Source organism: Zingiber officinale, chromosome 2A (assembly GCF_018446385.1).
Source record: "Zingiber officinale cultivar Zhangliang chromosome 2A, Zo_v1.1, whole genome shotgun sequence".
In the NCBI taxonomy this organism is placed as follows: Eukaryota; Viridiplantae; Streptophyta; class Magnoliopsida; order Zingiberales; family Zingiberaceae; genus Zingiber; species Zingiber officinale.
Window position 1 is genome coordinate 117,387,216 of NC_055988.1, and position 26,391 is coordinate 117,413,606.

A 26,391-nucleotide genomic window follows, 5' to 3' on the forward strand; every position below is an offset into this window, starting at 1 on the left:
TTTCACCAAGAAAAGCCACAGACAAGCAAGTAACACCCAAATGTATATGAAAAACTCTCAAACCTTTATTATTCTCAATAACAAAAGAATACAAATGGAACAATACAGAATCGCTTACAAATCACTTATGATTTGCCCACACAAATCCCTAACGATTTTCCTCATAATTCCTTCACAATTTGCCTCCCTCCCATGCCCATGCCAATCATACCTATTTATCATGCATAGACGGCTACAATGGAGGTTATATGGTAGTTGCACCAACCACCCTTGCCATATATACAAAACCAACTCAACTTATACAAAGTCATTTTGTCCACATGTTTTGGCTGCATTGACACCATGACAAGTGACAACTTGCACACCTTGTGCTTTGCCCCATCATCCTGTTGCATTTGCCCCATGCCAAGTGTCAGACTGTACCGCCTGTGCTTCGTCCCATGGTTCTACTGCATTGGCTCCATGCCAAATGATAGTTTGCACGCTTTGTGTTTGATCACGGTTCTGCTCTTTGGCACCATGCTAAATTCTGTCTGCACGCCAGTGTTTGACCCATGACTCCATTTCTTTAACACCGCATCAAAGTCTGTATGCACGCCTTGTGCACGTTCCGTGTCTGGCCCAAATCCTGCACCACAAACTTAACTTAGGTGAAACATCCCCTACTGTTCCATCTGCTATGCTATATTGCATGCGCTCACCACATGTCATGACTTGCTTTTCATGCAAGTTTTGCTTGGCTAAATGCTCGAACCCAACACGTCCAATTCTCGCACTTGCTCGCCACAATCTAAATCTTACTCCTGCATGACTTGTGGTTAGACAGTTCTACACACCGCCACATCTTTGCTGTTGCTTGGCATGCCTTACATGCATGATCAAGTCTATTTCATGTCATGCTTGAAAGATTGTTAAGTTTGTCTCCTGTATGACTTGGACTTGGACAACGCCCCGCGCATTGCTGTATCCGCTTCTTGGCATGCCTCGCGCACTGCACCAATGCTCCAGAAGTCCTTGAAGAAGACATCAACGAAGACACGCTCTCGAAATAAGAAGAGTAAAACTAACATAATTACCAACTACGGCGACGTCGGCAACAAGGGTAGTTTCTCTCCTCGCCCTACTGCAGCCCTCGTACGCGCGCGCCAGGAGGAAGAATCGAGGTCGAAGGAAATGGCAGGGAAGGAAGGAAGGAATCGTTTCATTAAATTAAACAAAGCGCAACTGAAACCCTAGATGGAGATCAGTGGGCCAGACATTAATTAATCTCTGTCGACTTTTAATTGGCCCGGCCCAATTTGATTATAATAATATTAATAATGTTATTATTGAATTACTCTAATTATCAATTAATCTTTTACAGGATCGATAAACTTGAAGCTGTACAATTGCGAGACGAATGAAATCACTTTTTTAACTCGAACTCGGCCCTCTTTGGCACCATCACCACAAGCTCCCCGTCGGCGTAAGCAGCGGTGGCCAGCGCCGGCCGGGTGCATGGCGGCAGGCGGAATCTCCACCGGTTCATGTCGATCCCCTCGCCGAGTTCGTACCCACCACCGCCGCCGCCTCCTCCTCCTCCTCCGTCCCGCACGACCACCTTCATCACCCCGGGGTGTATCTCGATAGCGTGGGCTCGGACCGCGCCCCAGAACTCGTCTGTGGCCGCGGCGAACCGGAAACCGTCCGCGTCCTCCTCCACCGCCACGTCCGCCTCCGCGGAAAAGGGCAGCTCCAGGACCTTGCTGAAGACGTGCGGCAGGCGGCAGAGCTTCTTCTGCCGGCCGAGCACGGCGGCGGCGGAGATGATGTTGCAAGGAGCCGGATGCACCCTCATACCTCCTGCGGAACCCTAATCCGCCCTGGAAAACTCAGATTTACCGCGAGCGAACAGCGGAAGCTTCGATCCGAAACAAAAAAACGAATTCCTTCAGAAAATTTTTGCCTCCCGATCGATAACAAGGAGAATTTAGCTCGAATACGAAACACAACGCAAATTCCTTCAGAAAATTGCTTTTTGATCGACGCGGAGGAGGCTAGCGAAGGAAATCACACTCGATTTGGGGAAGAGGATGAAAAACCTAATTATGGAAGGAAAAGGGGCAGTTTGTGATGGGCAAAGAATAGACAGGTTGGGATCCTCTGCAATCGACGCGACACCTTGCAGTCCATTTGTACGGTAACCGTAATCCTTCAATCATTGCCCACGCAGGGTGATGTGCGCGGTGTGGAAGTGTAACATCCTAACGAAAGTTATATTTGTATTGGATCCGTATCGATAAGGATAAAATATTCCCATTCGCCTCCGCCCTCTGGGCCCTGGCTCCAGTTGTTCCTCGCCACGTGTACACGAGACGAGGCAAAATGACGGTGCAAGATTTTGTCGCGGTGCTGTGGCGGCGGTCGATTGAGAGAACTTCGTTCGGACCGTTGACTTTCTTAACTCTATATATATATATATTAATTTCACATAATGTAAATAAATTCGATTTCTGCAATCTGAAAAGTAATATTATTCAATCTCTAGCAATCAATCACAAACAATCGAATACAAGAAACAAAAGCAACGCCAATTAATAATCTGAATCGAATTCAAATCCAAGCATACGAAGCCACGGCGACAATGGAGAAGAACAGAGCAGGCGTGAATCCGAAGGATCTCCCCGCCGCCGATGCCTGTCCCGTCGTCTTCGAACCATTCCCTGCAGCAAAACGACGAACACTTACTTTCCATCACAATTTGATCTGCTAGTTTATCCGATCGCTTACCTTGAGATGGCTCTCCGGCATTTGGTATCGACGTCGGAGTTGAATCCACCGTCGGAGCTGGCGTCGTGGCTGCAGGAGCAGCAGGTGGGAGGGCAGGCGCCTCCGCCGGTGCCCCTACCGGAGCAGGCGCATTGAATCCTGCACCACCAGAACTACGCAGTTAGCAATTGAGCAAAATTTAGGAGAGGTTGCGATCGGTGCGGACCGAGGCAGGGGCGGCCGGCGGAGAAGCTGATCCGGCAGGCGCCGGGGAGAGTGTAGGCCTGCGTCTGGTTGAGGATGAAGCCGAGTTGGGAGATGCCGCCGCCGAGGATGAGGCAGAGGCACTGCGCCTGCGTCTGCATCAGCCCCGCCAGCTGCGAGCAGCACGCCGACGTCGGGGACGAGGAGTTGCCGACGAGGTAGCTGACGCAGGGCGAGAGGCCAGACAGCGCCAGCGAGCACCCGAGCGTTTGGGCGCTGGCCGACGGAGGCGGCGCAGCCAACTGGAGCATGCCGACGAGGAGCGCCAGCGCGACGACGCTCATCGGAAGAACAAGTGAATCGGTCCGTGCCATCGAAGAGAGATCGAACTGGTGGCGGTGCATGCAATTGGATTGGCACTTTGGCAGGGAAAATCAAAAGGTATATTTATAAGGAGAAGCATTGAGTTTGTTAATGGCGGGTGGCCAGTTCTTCCTACTTCGATTTGGCAATGGAATGGAAGGCAAAAATTCTTGGTAGGTGAACGAACAAAGGCTGAATGGCATTCTAAAGTGCCTCGTCAATCAGATCATATATGGAAAGCAAATCGGCATTTTATTAAAACTGGACACGTGTTTAACCTTCATTTCGGTATTTTTGGAATTTCTCATTAGCGTATCTGATAGATTAAGTTCCGGGTGGACTGTGAACATTTTTTATTTTCTGATAAAAATTTAATTTAATTTACTTAAATTGTTTGACCAGACCGGTTAATGAGACCTATCCAACCTAAATTTGACAATTCTAATCTCCATTATACCTCTCCTTGCATTGTTCTCAAATATTTCTCTCTACTCTAATTTTTTTTCTCTACTCCATAATTTATAGAATCGTGATCCTACACAGAATCGATCTAGGGTCAGGATCAAATCGATCAAGATCGGATCATAGAATTGTACGATCCTACCAATTTTTTTTTTAATTGATATCAAGTATTTAACTTACGTCGATTAACTCTGGAGATGATTTATCTAATATTATAAAAGTTTTTTACTAGTCAGTAAATTGAAATTTTTTTTGTAATGAATGACTCATCCATCTAACATTTTTAGCTCAATTTATTTATTAAGATTTTTTTTTTTTGTGTTAATTCGTTGGAATTAGGACTCAATTCTCGGATGTGTTAGATGTTTAAAAAAATTTAAGACGTCTGCTGCGACTGTACCATTGCCCCGGAGTTAGAATTTTTTTTTTATACAACTTAGTGGTACGACGGAAATGCACGGTGTGATTTTGATAAGAAAATTGTTACGCGAATGCAGGCTTCCTTTCATAATACCATCAGAAAAGGTGGTCCAAATCATAAGAAAATTGGTTCCGAGCAGTGTACGGCCCATATAAAGTAATTTGGGCCGTGAGGCACGACGGCCTAGTATGGCTTACGTTAGAAATGGTATTTACTGAGGGGTATTCTGCAAAATTCTCCTTTTTGTTTTTTTGCTACCTTTCCGATCCGTCTCTTGCTTCTTCCCCATTTGCAATCGTCGTCTCCTCTGTTCATTCTTGTTCTGGAAACGTAACCCTAATTCCAAGAATCGGTATCGGGCGGCGAATCTTGGCGCAAAGATGGTGCTCGCACAGCTCGGAGGGAGCATCGCCCGGGCGTTGCAGCAGATGAGCAACGCGACCATCATCGACGAGAAGGTGCTCAGCGAGTGCCTCAATGAGATCTCCCGCGCCCTGCTGCAGTCCGACGTGCAGTTCAAGCTGGTACGAGATATGCAGTCGAACATCAAGCGGATCGTCAACCTCGACGAGCTAGCCGCGGGTCACAACAAGCGTCGAATTATTCAACAGGTCGGTGCCTATCTGTCGCCCTAATTCATTTAGAATTTTCCGATCTAGGATTAACATAAATATTCCATTTTGATATCTTTTTTTCCCTATTACAAGATCTGACGGTTAAAAGTTCCCAGGGGGAAAATAACACATACTTAACAACAAAGTTAGAATTAGGATTTATGGGATCATATCATGACTGAATTATGTGTTTGAATTGTTGCAGTGTGAGCGTCCTTTGTTTCCTGGATTTGAAATCATTCCGTGACGTTTATGTGAACCTCTGCGATTAAATAGTTCTGTAGAAGTAAAAATATTCGGATGAATTTTCAGGGTTAGTCACAAAGTGATGTAAATAGAAGTGTTAGTATTCCTGAGCACATCCATGTAGATATTACAGTAAAAATGAGATGAGATAAATTGGTTAAGAATATGTCCATCTTTGAACAGTGCCAATAAATTCTTTAGATAAGTTGATCAATCAGATTTGGAAGGTGCAAGGGATAGAGGGAAAGCTCCAAAAACTAACTAAGAGATTGAAATTATCTTGGTTCAGTGGCAACGTATAAAGCTCAATAAAGATGTAATATTCATATAGTGGATCCAAGACAATTGATGCGGCAGGGCTTGTAATTTTCTGTTGCTTTTGTCTGTGATTATAGACAATTTCTGACTCCATATCAGAAGGTTGTGTGTTTGATTCACGTGGGGTTCAATTTCTATTTTTTTTTTTCACTTAGTGGGATAAAGGCGTGGTTCTTGTTGTTTTTGTTGTATAGTGTGGCTGAAAAGCATGCTTGTTTAAAAATCTAGCTATAATGCTAGTTTTGCAGACCAAAATTGATAGAAAAATACATAAAATAATTGTATTTTGTCTCTATATTGTGAATTCCCTGTAATTTGGTGGGTATGAAGTTGGTTTCTGTTACACATTTATGTGAATTATCATAGATTTGCCTTACAATAATTACCCAGTGTTTTCGATGATGACCATGTTAAAGCATGGCTTTGCATGGAAAATGGGATGGATTTCAAATGCACATTATCTAAAATGCTTTATATTTCCTCTTCTTTTTCTTTTCAAATTTATTTTTCATGTACACTGCCTGAAAATTACTCTTAACTCTGCAGTCAATCTAAACAAATGATTTGCCATTTTGACTTGTTACTTTTCTGCATTGTGCCACATGTAGGTCTGTAGCTAGAAGTTGGTAGTTGAGTTCATTTTTAATGATTGTACCAGTTCTAATTGCGTGGTTGGTTTTTGTTATTTTGTTAGGCTGTTTTCAATGAGCTATGCAAGATGTTGGATCCTGGCAAACCTTCTTTCACTCCCAAGAAGGGAAAGACTAGTGTGGTAATGTTCGTTGGCCTCCAAGGTATATCAATAATTGAAATTTCAATTGAGACTTGCATCATCATAATGATCAGAGTTATGCTAGAAATGTATACTTGGAGTGTTTTTCATAAACTAATGAGGTTTTTGCTGTCGCAATGACTTGGACCAACAAAAACACAAAAGACAGATTCACCACAATTACAAAATATTTGATATATCAACAAGAATACACGAAATAAACAACAGTTTGGATAATATGCATATGCATTGGATTTCAATTGGCTTTATCATTTAGTACTTTCACCATGGCAATCATTCACCATGGTTACTAAATAATGTGTGCAAATTGGTGCATGGCTCACATCACTGTTATGTGCAATCTTAGTTATGCATCATTATCCCTACAGAAACATAGTTTTAATACTAATGCTGTGATTGTGAAGCTTTGATATGTATCTCTCTAAACCGAAGTTGGTAATTATCTTCAGAAGAGAATTTGACTGTATTGATCTAATCTTCAATACAATTGGTGCAATAAATTCTCATCAAACTGAATTTCAAAGATGAAGTAGAAAATCTAAAGGATTGTATGGAAAAAAAAGATATCGGGATGAACAACTCGATAAAGCCTAATATTACTCTGATAGACAGAATCAGGAGGAAGGTCATTGAAAAGGTATTGAAAGATATTCTGCTTCTATGATGAGATGGTCGGGGAGGGAGGCCATACTGTTACATTAACCCGTAACCCTTAAGGGAATTGAAAAAAAATCTAACCTTAGGAGAGAGAGCTGACTGTGATACCAAATTTTGAAGGATAGCATTACATTGTAATTATCAAAAGAGAACTATTACAGTTGTATTTTTGACTAAACACTATATGGGAGCATAGTTACTCGAGGCGTGAGGCACCCAAAAGCGTAGGTGCTGGGGGGCTTGAGGCGCTAGGCACACACCTTACTACACTTTGGATATAAATATTTATAATTCAAATATATATAGAAAATTTTTGCTAAAATATTTCACTAACAAAATTTAAATATTTCACAAACTATTAAACAATAATGTAAATATAAAATTCGCTAACATTTAAATATTGAAATAGTTCATCTTCATAATCAAAATCAAACTTCAAATTAAAGAAAAATCAAAATTAGTGGAATGAAAATTCTAAACTAATTTACATTGAATTTGTGAGGAACAAAAAAACAAAATCATTAGAATGTAAATTCTAAACTAATTTACATTGAATTTGTGAGGAACGAAAAAACAATCATTAGAATGTAAATTCTAAACTAATTTACAATTTGATTCTGTGAGGAAAAAAATCTGATAAAAAAACTTATGAACTTAAATTTGTGGAAAAAGCACAAAGCAAGAAAGTGTAGCCAAATCTGGAAGACCAATGTTGATGTTGTAGGCGAGAGAAGAGTTCATGTTTGAGAAAGGAGTGGAGGAAAGGAGAGATTGATGCTGATTTTTTAGGAGAGAGGAAGAGTCAAAAAATCAATGAAATAAGTTTGCAAGGGACTAAGGGAGGTTGATGTTCATTTTCTAGGGGAGAGGAAGAGTCAAGTAAGAAAAATGTGTCTCATGCATGCAAGTTAATGCAACCTAATTAATGTAAAGGGTATTTAAAGGTATGGGTTGAACTTTAAAAAAAAACTTCAATAAAGTGAGGAAATCGTGCCTTTGGTGTGCCTTAACCTCTCAAAAGGCACGCGCTTAAGCGCGATTCATTTAAGTTTTGTGCGCCAGGCGTGCACTTTTCACAACTATGTGTGGGGGAGTACACACCGATACTCATAACAACATAATTTAACTTAGCAACTAGGTGTGTGCTTTTCACCACTATGTATGGGAGTACACACCTATACTCATAACTACATAATTTAACTTGTACTATGTTTACCTTACATCAGTCAGATTGTTTTGCTTACGAAACGTTGCCCTTATAATTGGTTCTATGTTCAAACAATTTATTGTGTCACTTAAAGATTGTTGTTTGTATCAGGTTCTGGAAAGACAACAACTTGTACTAAATATGCATATTCTTATCAAAAGAAAGGATGGAAACCTGCATTAGTTTGTGCTGATACATTTAGAGCTGGTGCTTTTGATCAGTTAAAGCAAAACGCAACCAAAACCAAAATCCCCTATTATGGAAGGTAATGTTTCCAGAAGGTTGTTGATTTTTTTTCTTTTTATTTTCTTATTCTCCTCTTAGCCGCTCCTTGTTATCTTATTGTTAACAGTATTTGTTTGGAACAACTAGAGTTTTTGTTAAGCATTGCAACTATTGCATTCCCATTAGCACAATGGTGCTGCTGGGTGACCTAATTATTGAAGAATCTGTTAATATTACTGATCTTAGAAGCTTAGAAGCATGAGATAGTTAAATATAGTGACACAGCAAATATAGTGATTCATCCTGTCCAGTGAGTTAATGTATATTCTTTTTCTGCCTATTTTGCTTTATAACTGAATGGAGTATCATGCTGCTGTTGTCTGTGCACTTGAAGTCTTTGCTCAGCGTATTTACAGATCTCATTGATCACTTGATACAGCTACATGGAATCAGATCCTGTAAAAATTGCTGTTGAAGGAGTTGAAACGTTTAAGAAAGAAAATCGAGATTTGATCATTGTGGACACAAGCGGGCGACACAAACAGGAGGCTGCTTTGTTTGAAGAAATGCGTCAAGTGTCAGAAGCAACGGTACATATATATATTGTTCTATCCATTTCATATATACATCTGAGTGTTGTTGCATACAACAAAAAATATGCTATGCGTCAAGTGTCAGAAGCAACGGTACATATATATATTGTTCTATCCATTTCATATATACATCTGAGTGTTGTTGCATACAACAAAAAATATGCTAATCTCTTCGTTCTTGTTTCTCAGAAACCGGATCTCATCATATTTGTCATGGACAGTAGTATTGGTCAAGCAGCGTTTGATCAAGCACAAGCCTTCAAACAGAGTGTAGCAGTTGGAGCTGTGATCATCACTAAAATGGATGGTCACGCAAAAGGTGGTGGTGCACTTAGTGCGTAAGAGCTCTTTGTTACACTCATCTGACTCAAGTATTGTAATTCACAAACTTCGGGCCTTATATTGTTTTCTCCCTGAACTTTGTTTTTTATATTTTTGTACGGAACAATGTGTTATATGCTTGCATTTATCTACGTATAATATTATTACACCCTCTGGCCGGCAATCCGAAACACTTTGGTACCTTTCTTTAATGGATATTTTTTTCTCCCCTTGCAGAGTTGCGGCCACAAAAAGCCCTGTCATCTTTATTGGAACTGGAGAGCACATGGAGGAGTTTGAAGTATTTGACGTCAAGCCATTTGTTAGTCGCCTTTTAGGTATAGTAATATTTATGTCACTGATATTTGCTACAATACTTGCTTGCTCGGTAACTGATAATTCTAACTCTTCACCAACTGTAGGTATGGGTGATTGGTCTGGGTTCATGGACAAAATTCATGAAGTCGTGCCTACAGATCAACAACCTGAGCTTCTGCAGAAGCTTTCTGAAGGAAACTTTACTCTCCGTCTTATGTACGAGCAGTTTCAGAATATTCTCAAAATGGGTCCTATTGGACAGGTAGAAATTTTTCTGTATCATCGGTATTATTAGCAAAATAGTTATTTCTTGAGCAAATAACCATGCATTTCAATATCACATTGTACTAGCCCAGTTTCTGCAACATCATGAAATTTATATCGATTTGTTTTATGGCTGCTATACTTCTTCCTAGTTTTTCTTCTAGTACGACATGGTTTCTTTTTTCCGATCTGACTTGCACTATGTTACATTTAGGTCTTTTCTATGTTGCCTGGGTTTAGCTCAGAGTTGATGCCGAAAGGGCATGAGAAAGAAAGTCAAGCAAAAATCAAGCGTTACATGACAATGATGGATTCCATGACAAATGCAGGTAAATTTGATCACTAATTCTAGAATGCTGGGCAAACAGTATGCTCATTTCCTTTCCTGTGCAACTCAGAGTTGGATAGCACAAATCCGAAACTTTTCAATGATTCCCGCATAATGCGGGTTGCAAGGGGCTCGGGCCGGTCTGTCAGAGATGTCATGGAGATGTTGGAGGAATACAAGCGCCTTGCCAAAATCTGGGGTAAGATGAAGGGGCTTAAGATCCCAAAGAAAGGTGAAATGAGTGCTTTGTCACGAAATATGAACGCACAACACATGAGCAAGGTCTTGCCCCCCCAAATGTTGAAGCAGATCGGCGGCATGGGTGGGCTCCAGAGCCTGATGAAGCAGATGGGTTCCAAAGACATGGGCGGTTTGGGCGGAATGTTTGGAAAGGGTGACAAGTAGAGTGAAGAGCTAAAGATCGTTTGTACAAGACAATGCTGCAAAGGCAATTTGAATTCTGGTAAAGAATTTCTATCACCATGCAGTGAAAGGGGAGGAATAATAATGAAATATTAATTTGATGGAGAATGTATTAATTAATTAGCTACTTCTAGGTAATCTCAAATTGTAGAGAAATCATTCTGCTTGCCTTTTTTTTTTATTTGGTGAAATATGATAATACTGAATGAATTTTGCTAATCAAGATTTATTTTTATATAATGAGAAAAAATTCCCCTCCGATTCAATTGAAAACACTGCTCGAGAGCAGTTGCTCAATGTTGTATTTGTCATTACCACAAAAATAAAATAAAATAAAATTTACACCATAAGCTATTTATTTGATTTGAGCCGAAAGTACTTGAATAGATGATCCAACTAACAAATTGATAATCATAATTAAAGTATCACCTTCGAATGAATTAAATGTTTTTGCTATGTGATAACACATTGGAGCGAATTTGGCGGCCAAGCAAGAATCCAGACGACGTTTGGTGCAAAATCGACCTCTAGATAAACTAACCAAATAGTGAAATCCATAAGCTAAGTGATCCTGTTTCAGTGCATAAAAATACTTGTAGCAGAAGGTATAGGGTTATGCGATCCTAGTTTACAGTAGCAGTAGTTGCAGAAGGCTTGGAGTCTTCAGCTTTCTCGTGGTCCTTGTTTAACATCTACAAACACCAAAATGAATAACATCAGATGCTTATTACATACCGATAGCAGATGCAGCTAAATCTAAGGAACTTGTGCTCATATAAGAGAGAGGATTGAGGCTATTATGATGTGTTTGATTCATAAATGAGAGATAAAATGAAGTATTTCTTGTTTGGTTCATACAATGGAATAGCCATTGAATAATATTTTTCACATTTATAAAAATATAATCCATCATGAATATTTTGTCCAACTAATTTAACAGGATGAGTCCAATTTGAACCCCACGGAGTTATCCGAGATGGTAAGTGACGGTTATGTTTGTAGCTGAGAATGCGGGGTCGAACTACAGGGATGTCGGGGTGTAAATCTCCGGACCCTGTGTACCTCACCCCACCCACCACTTGCCCTCTCGGCTACCGTGATTTACCTCCCTTGTGATGACCTTGGGTTGGATGCGGTGGGGGCGCTAGGGGCGAGCGATTTCGCCTTTTTGCAGGATGAGTTCAATTTGATTCTACAAATTTACCCTGCATAACTAATAGACCAGACTGTTAGCCCTCTCGGTTTGACTGGCCATCTGGCACAATACTAATAGACCAGACTGTTAGCCCTCTCGGTTTGACTGGCCATCTGACACAATACTTACTCCCTGGAGATATATAGACTACAGAATAACTATTTTTATATACCAAGCACACAATTATAGTCTAGAAATTACTAGTTACCTGTGAGTTATTATACTGATTCCTGATGTATATTGAATCATTGTAAAAATATTGTTTTCCGGCCATCGTTTTCAATATAGAAACTGATATCTATACTTAAATATCAGTGATGTGGAAGACTCTAAGTTACGAAACAGACGTGCAGCAAAGTCAGAAAATGCAGAATAAACTAGACTCACTTTATTGTTAATCAGGTTGTGAAGGGCGATAACGCTTCGGATGAGAGAAGAGAGGTATATAACTAGCATCATGTCATTTGTTTTCACTGCAAAAATGGAAGGGAAATAATGTCAACAAAAAATGTCAAAACTCTGGAAAAAAACAAAGAAGAAAGAATTTGCATAGACTTTGCTTTTGATTTTCTGTAGGTAACAAAATTACCTGCAAACGCCTTGATTAATTCATTCACATTGAGGTTTGGAAGTAGATTGAAAATGTCCTGCAAGAGATAATTTACTTCGATTTGGATCAGCACAAAGATTATGATCACATATATGCTTCGATATGCTAGATTTCAAACACTGGTGAATGCAAGTTTGTAATGAAAATATGCATATATGAATAGAAAATTGCTGAACACATTTGATTAGAGATCAAGAATTTTGATGTGTAAGCAGAGAAAAATTAAGGGAAAATTAACAAGAAATGCTCGTTATAAAGATGATAAAAGAAGATAAGGTGTACTGTACCTGCAAGTTGTACAAAATCTCATGATTCAGAGGCAGTTTCCCATCAATGACAAGTTCTAGATAACTTTGTATCTCGTGTAACCTTGCATCTAGCCCCTTCAGAGCTGCGAGTTTGCCAGTGACCTGCACAAAACACAGATTTTAACAATCATCTCAGATCATGTATCACAAATTCACACATAAGTTGTGTTAATGTTGCACTGCTCAATTAGGAGTAATAACCTCAGTCGCTAGGGTGCTGATTGTTGTATCCTTGACATCTCTTAACAAGTGTTCGACTCCTGCAAAGAGAGGAGAAATTAGTCCACATAAACACTTCGCTAGTTTATTTTCACAAACAGAATATTCAGCCACACAAATGGCTACTCAAGTTGAATAGTATATGTGTGTATGTATATATTTAAAGAATCATGGGAGTCTCAATTGAACAACTAAGTACCAATTTCCTCAACTTCATGAGCTGCAATTTCTGAGGGTACATGGACAAACACTTTCTGACTTTTCTGTGTCGCATTCTATAGGCAAATATAAAAATTTAATAAAACTCATTAAATAAACAAATACATAAAACTCATTAGACCAATACACACTCACCTCTTTGACCTCTTCCACAGCATAGTATGCTTTTGTAGGTATGCCAAGCTCTTTAGGTTGGACATCAATGATTACCAAGATAGGATTTGGAACATAGCTGGAGTGACAAGCACAACGCATCAATATGATATAGCCAACTAGATCCGAAATGTTATTTATCAAAAAAGAAAAATGACCCAAAAAATTTCAATTCAGTACAGCCAACTAAACTTATTTATTGTTTCCCAAAGATAATTAAGTGAAAAATTAACTGCATCAAAATTAATGCTGCAAAGCACCAGTTTACGATTTATAAGAAAGAGCAAGTCATCCTGACCACTTGATATCTATTCAGAGGGGTAGACAGAGAACCAGTGATTATACTTTAATAAAGAACTAGGTAAGTGTTAACTCTCTGATAGTGGCTTTAGGAAAGAAGACTTCTTGTTTTAAAAAAATGTTAAATTAAACGACTAAGTGAATCGATAATCTTACTCATTAAACAAAGCATGGATATCCAAATCATTTTCCCGTAACTTGGGCCCTGTGCTATACCAACCCACAACGTGCTCCTTTGCTACAAACAAGAAGATTGACTTAGGCACAAAAAGAAAGATTAGTATTCTTTCACAAAAAAATCAAAGTTTGAACAGGTAAGCACCATTTATTCTTTTGAACATAGAAAACATTGACTCATGATAATTGTGATCCAGAAACCAAATGCTCGAGTCTTTCTCGTCCTCTTCAAAAGGCACTGAAACAATTGTTAAGATGTGAGGAACATAAACCAGCGAAATGGCATAATTCTAGCATAAGGTGGTTGAAAAGTAAAATTGGTTGAGAAGGATCTGTTCACAGAATAGCAATGTGCTCCAAGTACAATATAAACAAGCCCACTTTAAAAAAAACGACCACTTGAGCAATTGACTCATAACACCAACATAATCCAAAATCTGTCTTTGAATTATATTTCATTTACTTCATCAATAAGCAAAGAACTATATTTCAAAATATTCATCTGAATAAGGATTAAAATCACGTTTGGTGCTTTATTAATGAAACAAGTAAAAACTTCCTGCTTCACATATCCATTTGATTATTACTTAATAGTGAGAACTGCACACATGCAAAAAAAATTTCAGACATCCTCTTGCTGGGATGCTGTTTTTTTTAACTAAGCTAACTTTCACTTGGCATTCTCATTTGTTTGTATATCTAAATAAAAAAAAAAAAACATAAATGCCTTATTGTTCCCCTATCCCATACGTTCAATATCTATATTGTTTGGTCATATCAGAGGTAGGATCTGGACTTATAGTTTTAAACTATGGAACAAAAACAAGGGGAATAAATATGATCCTCAACTATTAAATAATCTGATGAAATCTCATTTAACTCCTTCACCAACTATTTGATTTGAGGTAGTTATCTCTGCCTTTGATTATTTGTTGTAAACATCACAAATTTCAAACTCTCAGGAGAAATAGGATTGGCCAATGCCAATCTCGGTTCCACTCACCTAGACTACATCGGAGAAACCAATCCCAATGTATTGAAAGAAAATGCTCACATCCTCAAACCACCAAATATAATAAAAATTAATAGTGCATGATCTCTCAATACCTTATAAACTCTATCAACAAGTAAAAAACCAAAGTCTTAAAAATGACTCTATTCTCAGGAAAAGTCTTAAAGACTCCATGGCCTATGAGCAGGAATTAAGCAGAACATAACGCCTTAACTTGTTCACCAAGACACCATCTGCATCCCCAAGCAATTATAATGTTCAACGAACACATTATCAACCACTAAATTAATCAAGAAAAAACCATGGATTTACAATTAGGCTCTAGTCCCGTTATCAAACTTAGCCTCGCTCCGTCACGATCTATCTAGACAATCCTCTAACCTAACAGCAAGAGATTATCACTCAGATCACAGGATGCGGCCGAAGTAGCGAGACTGGGATCAAGGCGAAGAGGCCTGACCTGCGTAGGAGTTGGTGACGTCGACCGTGCCCTTGGCGGAAGATCCGAGTAGGACGCCGACAACGCGCTTGCGGGTGTCGCGGGCGACGCGATTGTAGTTGTCGACGATGCTGAGCAGCACCAGCGGGTGGACGATCACCTTCTCCACCGCCCTACCGGACAACTGCTGGGCCTTCACCACATCCATCTTCCTCCCCCTCTCCCTTCTTTCCTCTTCGCTAGGGCTGTAGCCTTTGCTTCCTCTGAAGAGCAATGGAAGAGCAGCGCAAGAAGAAAAGAAAAAGTCCTAATAAATAAATAAATAAAAATAGATAAATAAATAAATAATCAATAGGCAAATAAAAAAGTTTTTTTTAATCAATATTTTTTCTTCGTTCAAAATATTTTACAAAATATAGATATACATACAAACTTTATTTATATATTTTTATATGTTTACCCTAATATTTAGATAATATACTAATTATTTTGCATTTTAAAACATAAGATATTAATTAGCTTGATCATGTCTAAAAGTCGAAGAGACGTAAAGATAAGGAAGTGACGCTCACGCTGATCTCCTATAGACTTCACGCGGACCTACAACACAGACTACGTCAGTGTCGAGCCAGAGAAGGAGTCCCCGATGTTGACCCTCCAACGCTTAAGTCAGTCACCGATGATGAGAAATGAAGCGGAGCAACAAGAACGGTAGACAAATAGTGAATATCACATGTATTGCGTACCTCTGTCGATGCTTGGATCCCCTTTTATATAGAACTTCGATAGTGTGCGTGCACGCTTTCCAAGGCGAGCACGTTTCTCAAAGCTTTTTCTGAAAAGACGTGTGAGTAAAGTGTCCCTGACATAGTACCTTAACGGACCGAACATATCTCTGAAATGACAGTGAAAGCTTCCGTCGTACGATCTTCTGGTAGCCCATGCCCGGCGTCGGTGACACTAACTCCTAAAAGGATATCATTGGATATCAAGAGTGTATTGCTTAGAACTATCAATTTGGATTTGGCCCGTAGGGTTGGCCCGCCCTGCCAAACGATTTAAGCGGGTTGAGTTATAATTTTATCAACCCAAGCCCGCCATAGGCCGACCCGCCTAGGCCTGCGACCCGCGTGGGTCGACCCGCGATGGACTTGGGTTGGCCCGCGGGTTGAGAAACACATGTAAGCTAAGTTTTTTACCAAGTTATTATCTCTCTTTGTTATAATTTTGAAATAAAAATAGTACTTTTCATTCTACATAACTACTCGTTTGTGTTCATTTATATTTAAAATACATGTTTATCGATACATTTGGTTGATGAAATATTTTCGAAGTAAAACGTTGAAAATATGAAACATTTTTAAATTGATGGGCCCGCGGGTTGGCTCGCGAAACCCGCAACCTGCCTTGCATTGAGTTGGGTTGGAAATTTTTCAACCCGCCAAGTTGACGGGTCGGCCCGCCCCGCCTCGCCAAATGGTTGTCCCGCCATGGGCTGACCCGCCCCGCCATGGGTTGACCCGTTTGACAGCTCTAGTACTGCTAGGCCGAGCGGATTGACCGCTCGACCAGACATTCACCGCCCTAGTGCCCCGTCTGGTCGGCCAGAACCTCTCTGTTCCTCTAGTGTGTCTGCTCGACCGAAGGTTCACTCTGCCATTGCTGATGCTTGATGTCAGGCCGAGCGGGGTAGCCGCTCGGTCGAAGCCTATTGCCAGACCGAGCGGGGTAGCAGCTCAGTCGAAGCTTGTTGCTAAACCGAGCGGGGTAGCTGCTCGGTCGAAACTTATTGCCAGGCGGAGCGAGGTAGCCGCTCGGTTGTAAGTTGGACTCTGCGCATCTCTATTGTCTGGACGAACGAGAGAGCCGCTCGGCTTCTGCTTTTGCCCATTCTCCCTTGAGCGTTGGTTGTTTGATTGCTCCTCGTATCGGAGGTAGGGATGCAAATGAACCAAACGGTTCGCGAGTTATTCGGAGCTTAGTTTGATAAAAAGCTCGTTCGAGTTCGTTAATTTATCTTATCGAGCCGAGCTCGAGCTCGATTTCGAGCTTGACAGTTTTATCGAGCCAAGCTCGAGCTTAAGGATATTCAGCTCGTGAGCTCGCGAACATGTTCATTTGTAGGCTCATGAGCCAAAAAACGAGCCTTAAATTGAGACAAAAAACGAGCACTAAAACGAGCAAAAAAATGAGTTCTAAAATGAACCTTAAAACGAACTTTAAAACGAGCTCTAAAATGAGCACGAAAACGAGCCCGAACTCGCTTAAGGAATTATGCTCGTTAACTATGATAATCGAGCTAATAACGAGCCGAGCTCAAACTGTTCACGAGCTTGATAATTCCAAATCGAGCCGAGCTCGAGCCTTGTAATAAAAATTCGATTCGAGCTCGAGTCGAGCTCGAGCCCGAATATAACTTAAACGAGCCAAGCTCGAGCCTAATACTGTTCGGCTCAGTTCAGCTTGTTTACATCTCTAATCGGAGGTGACGGTGGGTCGGAGCCCTTTTCCCCGGTCTGGGCATGATTCGACTGACCGACCGATGCCATCTGCGCATTGACCGTCTTGACTTTGACCTCCTTTGACCTCCACCGTGGCAGTGGGGTGGGGTCCTTCATCATCACCGCATCACAAATCTCTCCCTTAAGTCTAGTCTAAGGAGGCTGTAAGTCCGACTGACTAGACAATTATCTGAGCAGATTTCCTCTCGATCGGCCTTCGCCACTATGAGGCTTCTGATCGAGATGTGACTACTCCCTGCCGGTAGGCATGTTGAAGCTTGTCGTTCGACCGTAGGTATGTTTCCTTAATCCGATCAGCAGGACGAAGGTTTGCACTTGTGGAATTTCTTCTTGAGCTATCTCGGGCAAGCGCGAACTAGGCTGACGTCATCCAGATTTCTGGAAAATCGTGCAAATCTCCATGCATTAGGACTGAGCACGCTCCGACACCTTCATTAAATGCTGACCCGTGGCAATGCGCCATGTGTCACGCCTGCTGTCGCCGCACGCCTGATGTGATAGGGTATTGATGTGATGTTTGATTTTTTGAATTCAATAATCCGATCTTTGCCTGGGTTTCTCCGACCTAGATCGGATGGCTCCGATCGGCCGACCCCCAGGCTTATAAGCCCGTGCGTGTCGCTGCCTTTGCGCATTTCGCCTTCGTGCTCTTTGGTGCTGCCTGCTTCGTGCTCCAACGATATTCTCTTACTGCTTCTTCGGTGACCCCTCCCCAGCAGTCTCTCCGTCGACCTTTTGCTTGTAAGCTTTTTCCTTGTCGCACTGACCTCCGAGCTTTTTCATCTCCTAGCGTTCTTTCCCATTCTCGATTTTTTCAGCGTCTGTATTCAGGCGATATCCCCGCCAATTGGTTTTCTTCAAATCTCGACCTTTGTTTTGTAATGGCAAGTTCTTTGCAGCCTCTTGCCGGCTTCCCGGGGCCCTGGTACACTTCTACCGAGTCCCGGTTTGACACCAGCGACGCTGAGAGTCTAAAAGTCACTTTTGAGCTCCCTCCTGAATATGAAGTCATCCTTCCTTCTTCTTCTTATCGGCTGAATTCTCCGCCGTCTGGCTGTATCACTTTCTTTCGAGATCACTTTACAGTTGGTCTATGATTCCCTATCCATTCCTTCTTCCATGTTGTTTGTAAATATTTACGCATCTCCCTCCATCAACTAGTGTCGAATTCCTTTCGGTTGCTGTGCGGGGTGTTGGTTCTCTTTCGCTTGCACGGTATTCCCCTTACTCCCCGGGTCTTCCACTATTTTTACTATCCAAAACTGTCCGAGCCAGGGACTTTCCTTTTCCAAGCCCGAGTGGGCTTAGTTTTCTTCGACAAAATGACGTCCTCCAATAAGCATTGGAGAGAATATTTTTTTTTTGCGCCTTCCCGAGCGGTCAGACTTCCCGACTCACTGACAGCTCAAAGTGGCACCTCAGTCTCCTCTGAAAAAGTATAAGAGCTGATTGGACTATCTCAACACCGTCGCTATATTGGCCGGTCAGAAATATGACATCCACAAGCTGCTGCTGGAGGGTGTCCTGTATATCTTCGGCCTGAGTCCAATCCACACCCGACTGCTGACCAACCTAGGTATGCCATTTCTTTTAATCCTTCTTTTGATTCTAACTAATTTCTCTTCCTTTTTTTCAGCCGAAGTCATGCTGCGCGCACATCTGGTCGGCAAGGTGAAGCTCGCATATGTCGTGATCAACGCGGTCGCTGTCGAAGAACTGGGGAACCGTGGCTTACCGCTAGTCGGCTCGCAGGAGGAGCCTCAAGATGAGAGCGAGGCGGCTCCCGCTCTAGCAAGTGGGGGAGCGACCGGGGGCTCCCAACCTTCTGAATGTCGCCCGATCATTCTAGTTGAGGGGGATTCAGGCTCCGCTTCCTCAGACAAACCACTGACCAAGCGCAAGAGGCGCCAAGCGGAGCCTTCATCACACTTCACCACTTCCGGGGTGCAATCCACCGAACGGGTGGAGATGTCGACCCCGACTCCCGTTCAGGAGTCCATCACCCCTAAGTTGTCGGATCGAACGCCTTCCCTGTCCGGTCTTCCTCAAGGGACATTCAGTGCAACGCGCGGTGGTCTTCATGCCACCAAAGTTGAAGACCAAGAAGTCAGCCATCCGACCAGCTTCTTTATCACGGTCGTCCGGGCGGACCACTTCTGCGCAGTTGGCCCCGAGCGGCCAACGACACATTATGGTGATCTTGCACCTCGTGACCGAAGAATGGCACGAATCCAGTGTCGAGTCCTGAGCTTCAGAGCACCAGATCATCATCCAAGGGTCACCATCCAAGGGTCACTTGCCAAAATATGGGAAGACACTCGGGCCCGTGAGACGGTGATGCCTCCGAGGACACTCATGAACAACCACACTCAGATGTCCACTGGGGTAAGTTTTACATACATTTGCATAGTTCATTTTCGATCGGTGCTTATATTTGCTTTGTTTGCAGTACTGCGTGGAAAGTCTGGTCATGTGCCAAACACTCACTTTTATGGAAGAGGAAGTAAAGCAACTGAAGACGTCGAGTGACCAATCCTTCGTTGCTCAAGAACAAACAGACGCCGAGGTGGCTAAACTTCGAGCCGCTATGGAGAAGAGCAACAAACTGCTTGAGGCCGAACGAACCAAGAGCGTCGGGCAGGCCACGATGTTGGAGCGGCTCAATAAGCAGGTCGTCACTTTTGACAACAAGATCAAATCAGCCAACGCGTGGAAGAACCTGGCCATTGCAGACCTCGAGGAGAAGAATAAGGAGGCCCGGACCCTCGCCCAAAACTCAAGGAAGCGGAGGACTTCCTGGTTGTTGAGCGGATAAGCCTGTCGGCAGAAGAAGCTGCCCTCCGCGACCAACTCACCTCCAAGGGCGATGCGCTGACCATCACCAAGGATGAGCTGGAGGCCTCCCGAGCGGCCCTGACGACCTACCAAGAAGCTAAGCAGAGCCGTTTTAAAGCCATGAAGAAAAATTACCTCCGCTCAGATGTTTTTAATGAGAAGGTCACTGATCGGGCTCTGCGCCTCTTCGATCTGGCCATCGATGGGATAATCGACCAGCTTTACGAGAGAGGCGATCTGTTGCCAGCTTTGACCAGCAGCGTCATCAGCTGAGATAAGCTCACTGTCACGTTACCTGACGATGCCCTAGATTATCTAGAGTGAGTCCGAGAGTTCTATAAAATGTCAAATTTTGAAGTCTTAACGAATGCTCGTCTGCTCGGATGAATTTTATCTCTTTGAATGTTTCTTTGACTCCCCTTTTCCTTGAGCATTGTGCAAACTCGTGGTCCCGTTACTCTGATCGTCCGTAATTAATCTATCCAGCCGACCACTCCTCGCGTATCCGGAGTTCCATTATGATTCTGCGGACTTCCGATCGATCTTAGAAGCATTTTGAAGAATAGTGTCGAGCAGTCACTATATTTAAAAGACCGTGCGACTCCGAATGGGGGAGATAGGAGAGCCAATATGTTGGTTTGAGACCAGCGGAGAGCATAGACCCGGGTTTAAGGTCGTCGCTCGACCGTTGATGTGATCTTGGGTTTAAGGTCACCGCTCAACCATTATGTGATCTCTGGTTTAAAGTCGCTGCTCGACTATTGATATAGACAAGGGTTTAAGGTCGCCACTCGACCGTTGATTGAGACACATGTATAAGGTCGTCGCTCGACCGTTGATGAAGACTATGCGAAGACTCGAGTTTAAGGTCGTCACTCGACCGTCGATGAAGACAAAGGTTTAAGGTCGCCGCTCAACCGTTAGTGGAGACAAGGGTTTAAGGTCGCCGCTCGACCGCTGATGATAACTCGCATTTAAGGTCGCCGCTCGACCGTTGATGGAGACACGCGTTTAAGGTCGTCGCTCAACCGTTGATGTAAACTTAATCTGGACCCGGGTTTAAAGTTGTCGCTCGACCATTGAGGGAGATGCACTTCCAGAGGCCTTTGCTTTTTATTCAAATTTTGCCCTGCGTTCGGGAGACATACAAAAAATACAAGTACAGTATTCACTCGCGCACCTCTTATCCAACCCTGTTGGGTTGAAGGTAATTCGCGCTCCATGGCCTCTCGAGCAACCTTCCCTCTTCATCCTTCAGATAGTAAGCGTCCGAACAGAGCTTCTGCACGACCTTGAAAGACCCTGCCCATGGTATCTCGAGCTTGGTGACGTCGCCGACCGGTTTCACCTTCTTCCAGACGAGATCGCCGACCTGGAAGGACCTCGGGATCACCCTCTGGTTGTAGTTCTTTTTCATCTGCTGTCGGTACGCCGTTAGCCGAACCGTTGCTTTTGTTCGCATTTCGTCCACCAAGTCGAGCTCCATAAGCCTCCGTTCGGTGTTTCTCTCGTCATAGTGTTGCACCCGATTGGATTCTACTTCGACCTCCACGGGGACGACTGCCTCATCGCCGTATACCAAATGGAACGGGGTCATATCGGTCACCTCCTTCGGGGTCGTGCGGAGGGCCCATAACACGCTGGGGAGTTCGTCGACCCAGCTGCCTCCAACGTGGTCGAGTCGAGCGTGTAAGACTCTGAGGATCTCCCGATTGATGACTTTGGCTTGCCCGTTTCCCTGGGGGTAGGCTATAGAAGTGAAGGCTTGTCGGATGTCATAGCCCCTGCACCACTCTCTGAGCCTCTGACCGACGAATTGTCTTCAATTGGATACGAGTTGGCGTGGGATGCCGAACCGACAAATGATGTTTTGCCAAATAAATTTGATGACCATCTGCTCGGTTATTCTTGCGAGTGGCTCGGCTTCTACCCACTTCGAGAAGTAATCCACCGCGATGACCAGGAATTATCGCTGACCGGTCTCCATGGGGAATGCCCGAACGATATCCTTGCCCCATTGGTCTAACAGGCATGCGACCGTGGACACCTTCATTTTCTCGGTCGGTTGGTGCGGCAGGTTGTGCTACTTCTGGCAGGACAAGCAAGTAGCCACCGTTCGAGCGACATCCTCTTGGAGGGTCGGCCAAAAATATCCGGCCAGGAGTATCTTTCGGGCTAATGCACGACTGCCTGGACAGCCTCCGCAGGAGCCTTGGTGGACCTCCCGTAGGATGTACTCGATGTCTTCCGACCCGACACACTTGAGGAGAGGCCTGGAGAAGACTCTCTTGTAAAGCTGATCCCCGATCAAGGTGAATAGCTCGATCCTTTTCTTCAACAAGCGAGCTTCTTCCGGATCGGCAGGTGTAGCTCCAGATGGCAAGAACTCTGTTAGGACCGTCCTCTAGTCGCTTGGGAAGGTTATTCCTTCCATCCGATCGATATGCACCATGAGCGAGACTTGTTCGACCGACTGCCCTATGATGATCGGGGGCAACAAACTGGCTAGTTTCGCTAAGTCATCTGCCGTCTAGTTCTCCGATCGGAGGATCTTCTGTATAATGACCTCCTGGAAGTTGACCTTCAGCTTCTCAAAAGCCTCCGCATAGAGCCTTAGCCAAGCGTTGCTTATCTCAAATGTCCCGAATAGCTGCTGGATTGCGAGTTGGGAGTCCGAGTGGATGAGGACTTTAACTGCTCCCACATGTCAAGCTACCTGTAGGCTTGCTATCAGGGCCTCATACTCTGCTTTGTTATTAGTGGCTCTGCAGTCTAGCCGAACGGATAGCTGCATCCGGTCTTCCCAAGGTGAGATAAGCAATATGTTGATTTCGCTGCCCTGCCGAGTGGACGAGCCGTCCACATATATCTTCCATGTTACCGTTGGCTTGTCACTCTGGACTTCTATAATGAAATCCACCAAGGTTTGAGCCTTGATTGCCGCTCGGGGTTGTTAATAGATGTCGAATTCGCTTAGCTCGGTCGTCCATTTGATTAGCCTTCTGGGTTGAGAAGGACTCGTCCCAGGGCACTGTTAGTTAGCACGATGATTGTATGCGCTAGGAAGTATGGACGAAGCTTCCGAGCGGCGAGAATCAAAGCTTATGCTAGTTTTTCGAGATCGGTGTAGCGAGATTTAGCATCCTTCAATATATGACTAAAAAATTATACAGGTTGTTGCTCTTTGTCGTTTTGCTTAACCAGAGCTGATCCAATGACATGTTCATTGGACGATAGATAAATCCAAAGTGGCTCACCAACAACTAGCTTGGCTAATACAGGCAAGGAGTTAAGATATTCCTTCAACTCTTCCAGCGCCCGGTCACACTCAGCATCCCATTGGAATTTCGTGACTTGGCGTAACACCTTGAAGAATGGCAGGCTCCGGTCAGATGACTTGGATATAAATCTGGACAGCGTCGTGATCCGACTGGTCAACCGTTGAGCTTCCTTTAAATTCTGAGGTGGAGGCATGTCTTGCAAAGCTTTGACCTTGCTCGGGTTGGCTTCAATGCCCCGCTCGGTGACGATATAGCCCACAAAGTGGCCACTCTTCGCGTCGAATAAACACTTGCCGAGGTTCTATTTTATCCCATAAGTCCTCAGCACCCGACAAGTCTAGTTGACATCTGTGCATAGGTCAGCAGCTCGGAGGGATTTAATTAATATATCATCGACATATACCTCCATATTACGACCGATTTGCCATCGGAATACCTTGTTCATCAGCCTCTGGTATGTGGCTTTGGCGTTCTTGAGTCCAAACGTCATGATATTGTAGTAGTACGTTCCGTCAGCCGTAATGAAGCTGACATTCTCTTGGTCTTCGCGGGCAAGCGACACTTGATGATATCCTTGGTACGCGTCGAGCATGCAGATCAGCTTGCAACCCGCCGTCGAGTCCACCATCTGGTCTATCCTGGGTAGTGGATAGAAGTCCTTCGAGCAGGCCTTGTTCAGATGGCAGAAGTCGATGCAGACCCGCCATTTGTTGCCCGACTTGGAGACTAACACCATATTGGTTAGCCAGCTCGGGAATTGAACCTTCCTAATTTGGCCGACCTTTAGTAGCTTCTCTATCTCCGCCCGGATGATCACATTTTGCTCTGCGCTGAAATCCCTTTTTCTTTGCTTCACCGGCTGAGCGTCCGGTCGGACATGAAGCTCGTGTTGAGCCACTCTCGGGGAGATGTCGGGAAGCTCATGTGTCAACCAGACAAACACATCGTGATTTTGTTTAAGGCACGCTACGAGCTCTTCCTTCTCCTCCTCCTCCAGGTCGAAGGTGATGAAGGTAGTTGCCTCCGCTCGACTGGGGTGGATTTGGACCTCATCCTTTTCTTCATATACCAAGGTAGGGGGTTTTTCAGTGATCACGTTTACCTCCAGTCGTAGAGTCTTTCGTGCGCTCCTCGCCTCAGACTTGATCATCTTGACGTAGCATCGCCGAGCGGCCAGCTGATCACCCTTGACATCTCCCACCCGGTCATCTACCGGGAATTTGATCTTTTGTTAATAAGTAGATACTACCGCTGAGAACTCATTGAGGGCTGATCGTCCTAAAATGACATTGTAGGCTGATGGCGCGCCCACCACGATGAAGTTAGTGGTCTGAGTTCTCCTTAGTTGCTCCTCTCCGAGTGAGATCGCCAGTCGGGTCTGCCCGAGCGACAGTACCTCATTAACCATGAAGCTGTACAACGGGATCATCATGGGAAGCAGTTCATTTCAATCAATTTATAACTGATCGAACACCTTCCTAAAAATAATGTTCACCAAACTCCCTATATCAACAAAAGTTCGGTGAGTTGTGTAATTAGCGATTACTGCTCGGATGATCAACGCGTCATCATGGGAGATCTCCACCCCCTCTAAGTCACTGGGGACAAAGCTAATCTAGGGCCCTTCGGTCTTTTCCTTGCTGCATCATACAGCGTGGATCTCCAACCTCCGAGCGTATGACTTTCTGGCTCTGTTGGAATCGCCGTCGGTCGGTCCTCCGACGATCATGCCTATCTCTCCTCGGGAAGCATTGTTCTTGTTTTCTTCTTCCCGAGCGGATGGTCTATTTCGCTCGGCCGGGACTCGGGAGGGATCAGTGTCATCTCTCTGCTGATGTTGGTGATGTCGCTCGGTCTCCCTCCATTCTTCCTTTCGTCGTCCGGTAGATCGGTGCCTCTGCCGTCGATCAGGAGAAAGATACCGATGGCGGTACCCTCTTGGGGCCGGTCGGCTGACGATTGGTGTAAGATCGCGACAATCCCACGTGTTGTGTGTCGTCGATTGGCAGAACGAACAAAACATTGGTGTCCATATCTTGCCCTTTACCGCCTTTGGCCAACCAGAAGTCACATGCTGCACTGCATGTGTCCTGGTCTCCTGGTGTGGCCGCTCTCCTTCGACCCTCGACCCCTTAGGCGGTTGATGACTGCCCAATGGTCGTCACTCGGTTGGCGCCGATGGTTCGATCGGTGAATCCTTTCTTCTAGCCGCTTGGGCTTCCTCCATATTTATATACTCATTGTCCTTCTTGAGCATATGGTCGAAGTCCCTGGACAGCTTCCCGATAAGTGATCGGAAGAAATCTCCCTCAGTGAGCCCCTGAGTGAAGGCATTCATCATTATCTCAGATGAGATCGAGGGGGTGTCCATGGTTACTTGGTTGAAGCGCAGGATGTACGCTCGGAGCACTTCCTTAGGCCCTTGCTTTAGGGCAAAGAGGCTGACGCTCATCTTTTGTAGCGTCTGCTGTTGGTGAAATGATGCTGGAACGCGGCTCTGAAATCTTTGAAGCTTCGTATTGAGCCGTCCAGCAGTCTTCAGAACCAACGCTGCACTGATCCCGAGAGCGTAGTGTGAAAGACTTTGCACTTCACCCCGTCCGTATACTGGTGCAA

The 26,391-nt window shown here is 43.8% G+C and overlaps 4 protein-coding genes across 5 annotated transcripts; 1 reads left to right on the forward strand and 3 right to left on the reverse strand.

Annotated features, from left to right (window-relative positions):
• Window positions 1-1,297: 1,297 nt before the first annotated feature.
• LOC122042050 lies at window positions 1,298-2,076 on the reverse strand. Its single transcript, XM_042601980.1, has one exon. It carries the CDS (start codon window positions 1,835-1,837, stop codon window positions 1,406-1,408), a length of 432 nt encoding a protein of 143 aa, XP_042457914.1. The 5' UTR covers window positions 1,838-2,076; the 3' UTR covers window positions 1,298-1,405.
• Window positions 2,077-2,489: 413 nt separating this feature from the next.
• Window positions 2,490-3,365, reverse strand: LOC122042049 (non-specific lipid transfer protein GPI-anchored 15-like). Its single transcript, XM_042601978.1, has 3 exons — window positions 2,975-3,365; window positions 2,770-2,907; window positions 2,490-2,702 (listed from the first exon to the last, which is right to left on the reverse strand). Exons 1-3 carry the CDS (start codon window positions 3,354-3,356, stop codon window positions 2,593-2,595), a joined length of 630 nt encoding a protein of 209 aa, XP_042457912.1. The 5' UTR covers window positions 3,357-3,365; the 3' UTR covers window positions 2,490-2,592.
• Window positions 3,366-4,463: 1,098 nt separating this feature from the next.
• LOC122042047 (signal recognition particle 54 kDa protein 2-like) lies at window positions 4,464-10,664 on the forward strand. Of its 2 annotated transcripts, none has more exons than XM_042601975.1 (9): window positions 4,464-4,809; window positions 6,071-6,170; window positions 8,145-8,298; window positions 8,698-8,944; window positions 9,041-9,189; window positions 9,410-9,510; window positions 9,595-9,752; window positions 9,969-10,083; window positions 10,153-10,664. In XM_042601975.1, exons 1-9 carry the CDS (start codon window positions 4,579-4,581, stop codon window positions 10,485-10,487), a joined length of 1,590 nt encoding a protein of 529 aa, XP_042457909.1. In that variant the 5' UTR covers window positions 4,464-4,578; the 3' UTR covers window positions 10,488-10,664. The 2 variants fall into 2 exon arrangements, with proteins under 2 accessions (XP_042457909.1, XP_042457910.1); XM_042601976.1 differs by having other exon boundaries at window positions 4,466-4,809; window positions 8,698-8,848.
• Window positions 10,665-10,881: 217 nt separating this feature from the next.
• Window positions 10,882-15,440, reverse strand: LOC122042048 (26S proteasome non-ATPase regulatory subunit 7 homolog A). Its single transcript, XM_042601977.1, has 10 exons — window positions 15,159-15,440; window positions 13,832-13,924; window positions 13,666-13,747; window positions 13,192-13,288; window positions 13,037-13,112; window positions 12,820-12,878; window positions 12,598-12,720; window positions 12,290-12,347; window positions 12,088-12,173; window positions 10,882-11,197 (listed from the first exon to the last, which is right to left on the reverse strand). The coding sequence occupies exons 1-10, from the start codon at window positions 15,343-15,345 to the stop codon at window positions 11,129-11,131; spliced, it is 930 nt and encodes a 309-aa protein (XP_042457911.1). The 5' UTR covers window positions 15,346-15,440; the 3' UTR covers window positions 10,882-11,128.
• Between the last annotated feature and the right edge of the window lie 10,951 nt (window positions 15,441-26,391).

What these genes read in the sequence shown, in the direction of transcription:
- LOC122042049 (XM_042601978.1), bottom strand. Translation starts at nt 3,356, where the DNA reads ATGCACCGCCACCAGTTCGATCTCTCTTCGATGGCACGGACCGATTCA. An exon ending in CGCCGGCCGCCCCTGCCTCG is followed by an intron (nt 2,908 to 2,974) that starts GTCCGCACCGAT and finishes CTGGTGGTGCAG; the next exon opens with GATTCAATGCGCCTGCTCCG. An exon ending in TGCCGGAGAGCCATCTCAAG is followed by an intron (nt 2,703 to 2,769) that starts GTAAGCGATCGG and finishes GTTTTGCTGCAG; the next exon opens with GGAATGGTTCGAAGACGACG.
- LOC122042050 (XM_042601980.1), bottom strand. Translation starts at nt 1,837, where the DNA reads ATGAGGGTGCATCCGGCTCCTTGCAACATCATCTCCGCCGCCGCCGTG.
- LOC122042047 (XM_042601975.1), top strand. Translation starts at nt 4,579, where the DNA reads ATGGTGCTCGCACAGCTCGGAGGGAGCATCGCCCGGGCGTTGCAGCAG. An exon ending in AAAATCCCCTATTATGGAAG is followed by an intron (nt 8,299 to 8,697) that starts GTAATGTTTCCA and finishes CACTTGATACAG; the next exon opens with CTACATGGAATCAGATCCTG. An exon ending in GGTGGTGGTGCACTTAGTGC is followed by an intron (nt 9,190 to 9,409) that starts GTAAGAGCTCTT and finishes CTCCCCTTGCAG; the next exon opens with AGTTGCGGCCACAAAAAGCC.
- LOC122042048 (XM_042601977.1), bottom strand. Translation starts at nt 15,345, where the DNA reads ATGGATGTGGTGAAGGCCCAGCAGTTGTCCGGTAGGGCGGTGGAGAAG. An exon ending in CTGTGGAAGAGGTCAAAGAG is followed by an intron (nt 13,113 to 13,191) that starts GTGAGTGTGTAT and finishes ATTTGCCTATAG; the next exon opens with AATGCGACACAGAAAAGTCA. An exon ending in AGATTTTGTACAACTTGCAG is followed by an intron (nt 12,348 to 12,597) that starts GTACAGTACACC and finishes TATCTCTTGCAG; the next exon opens with GACATTTTCAATCTACTTCC.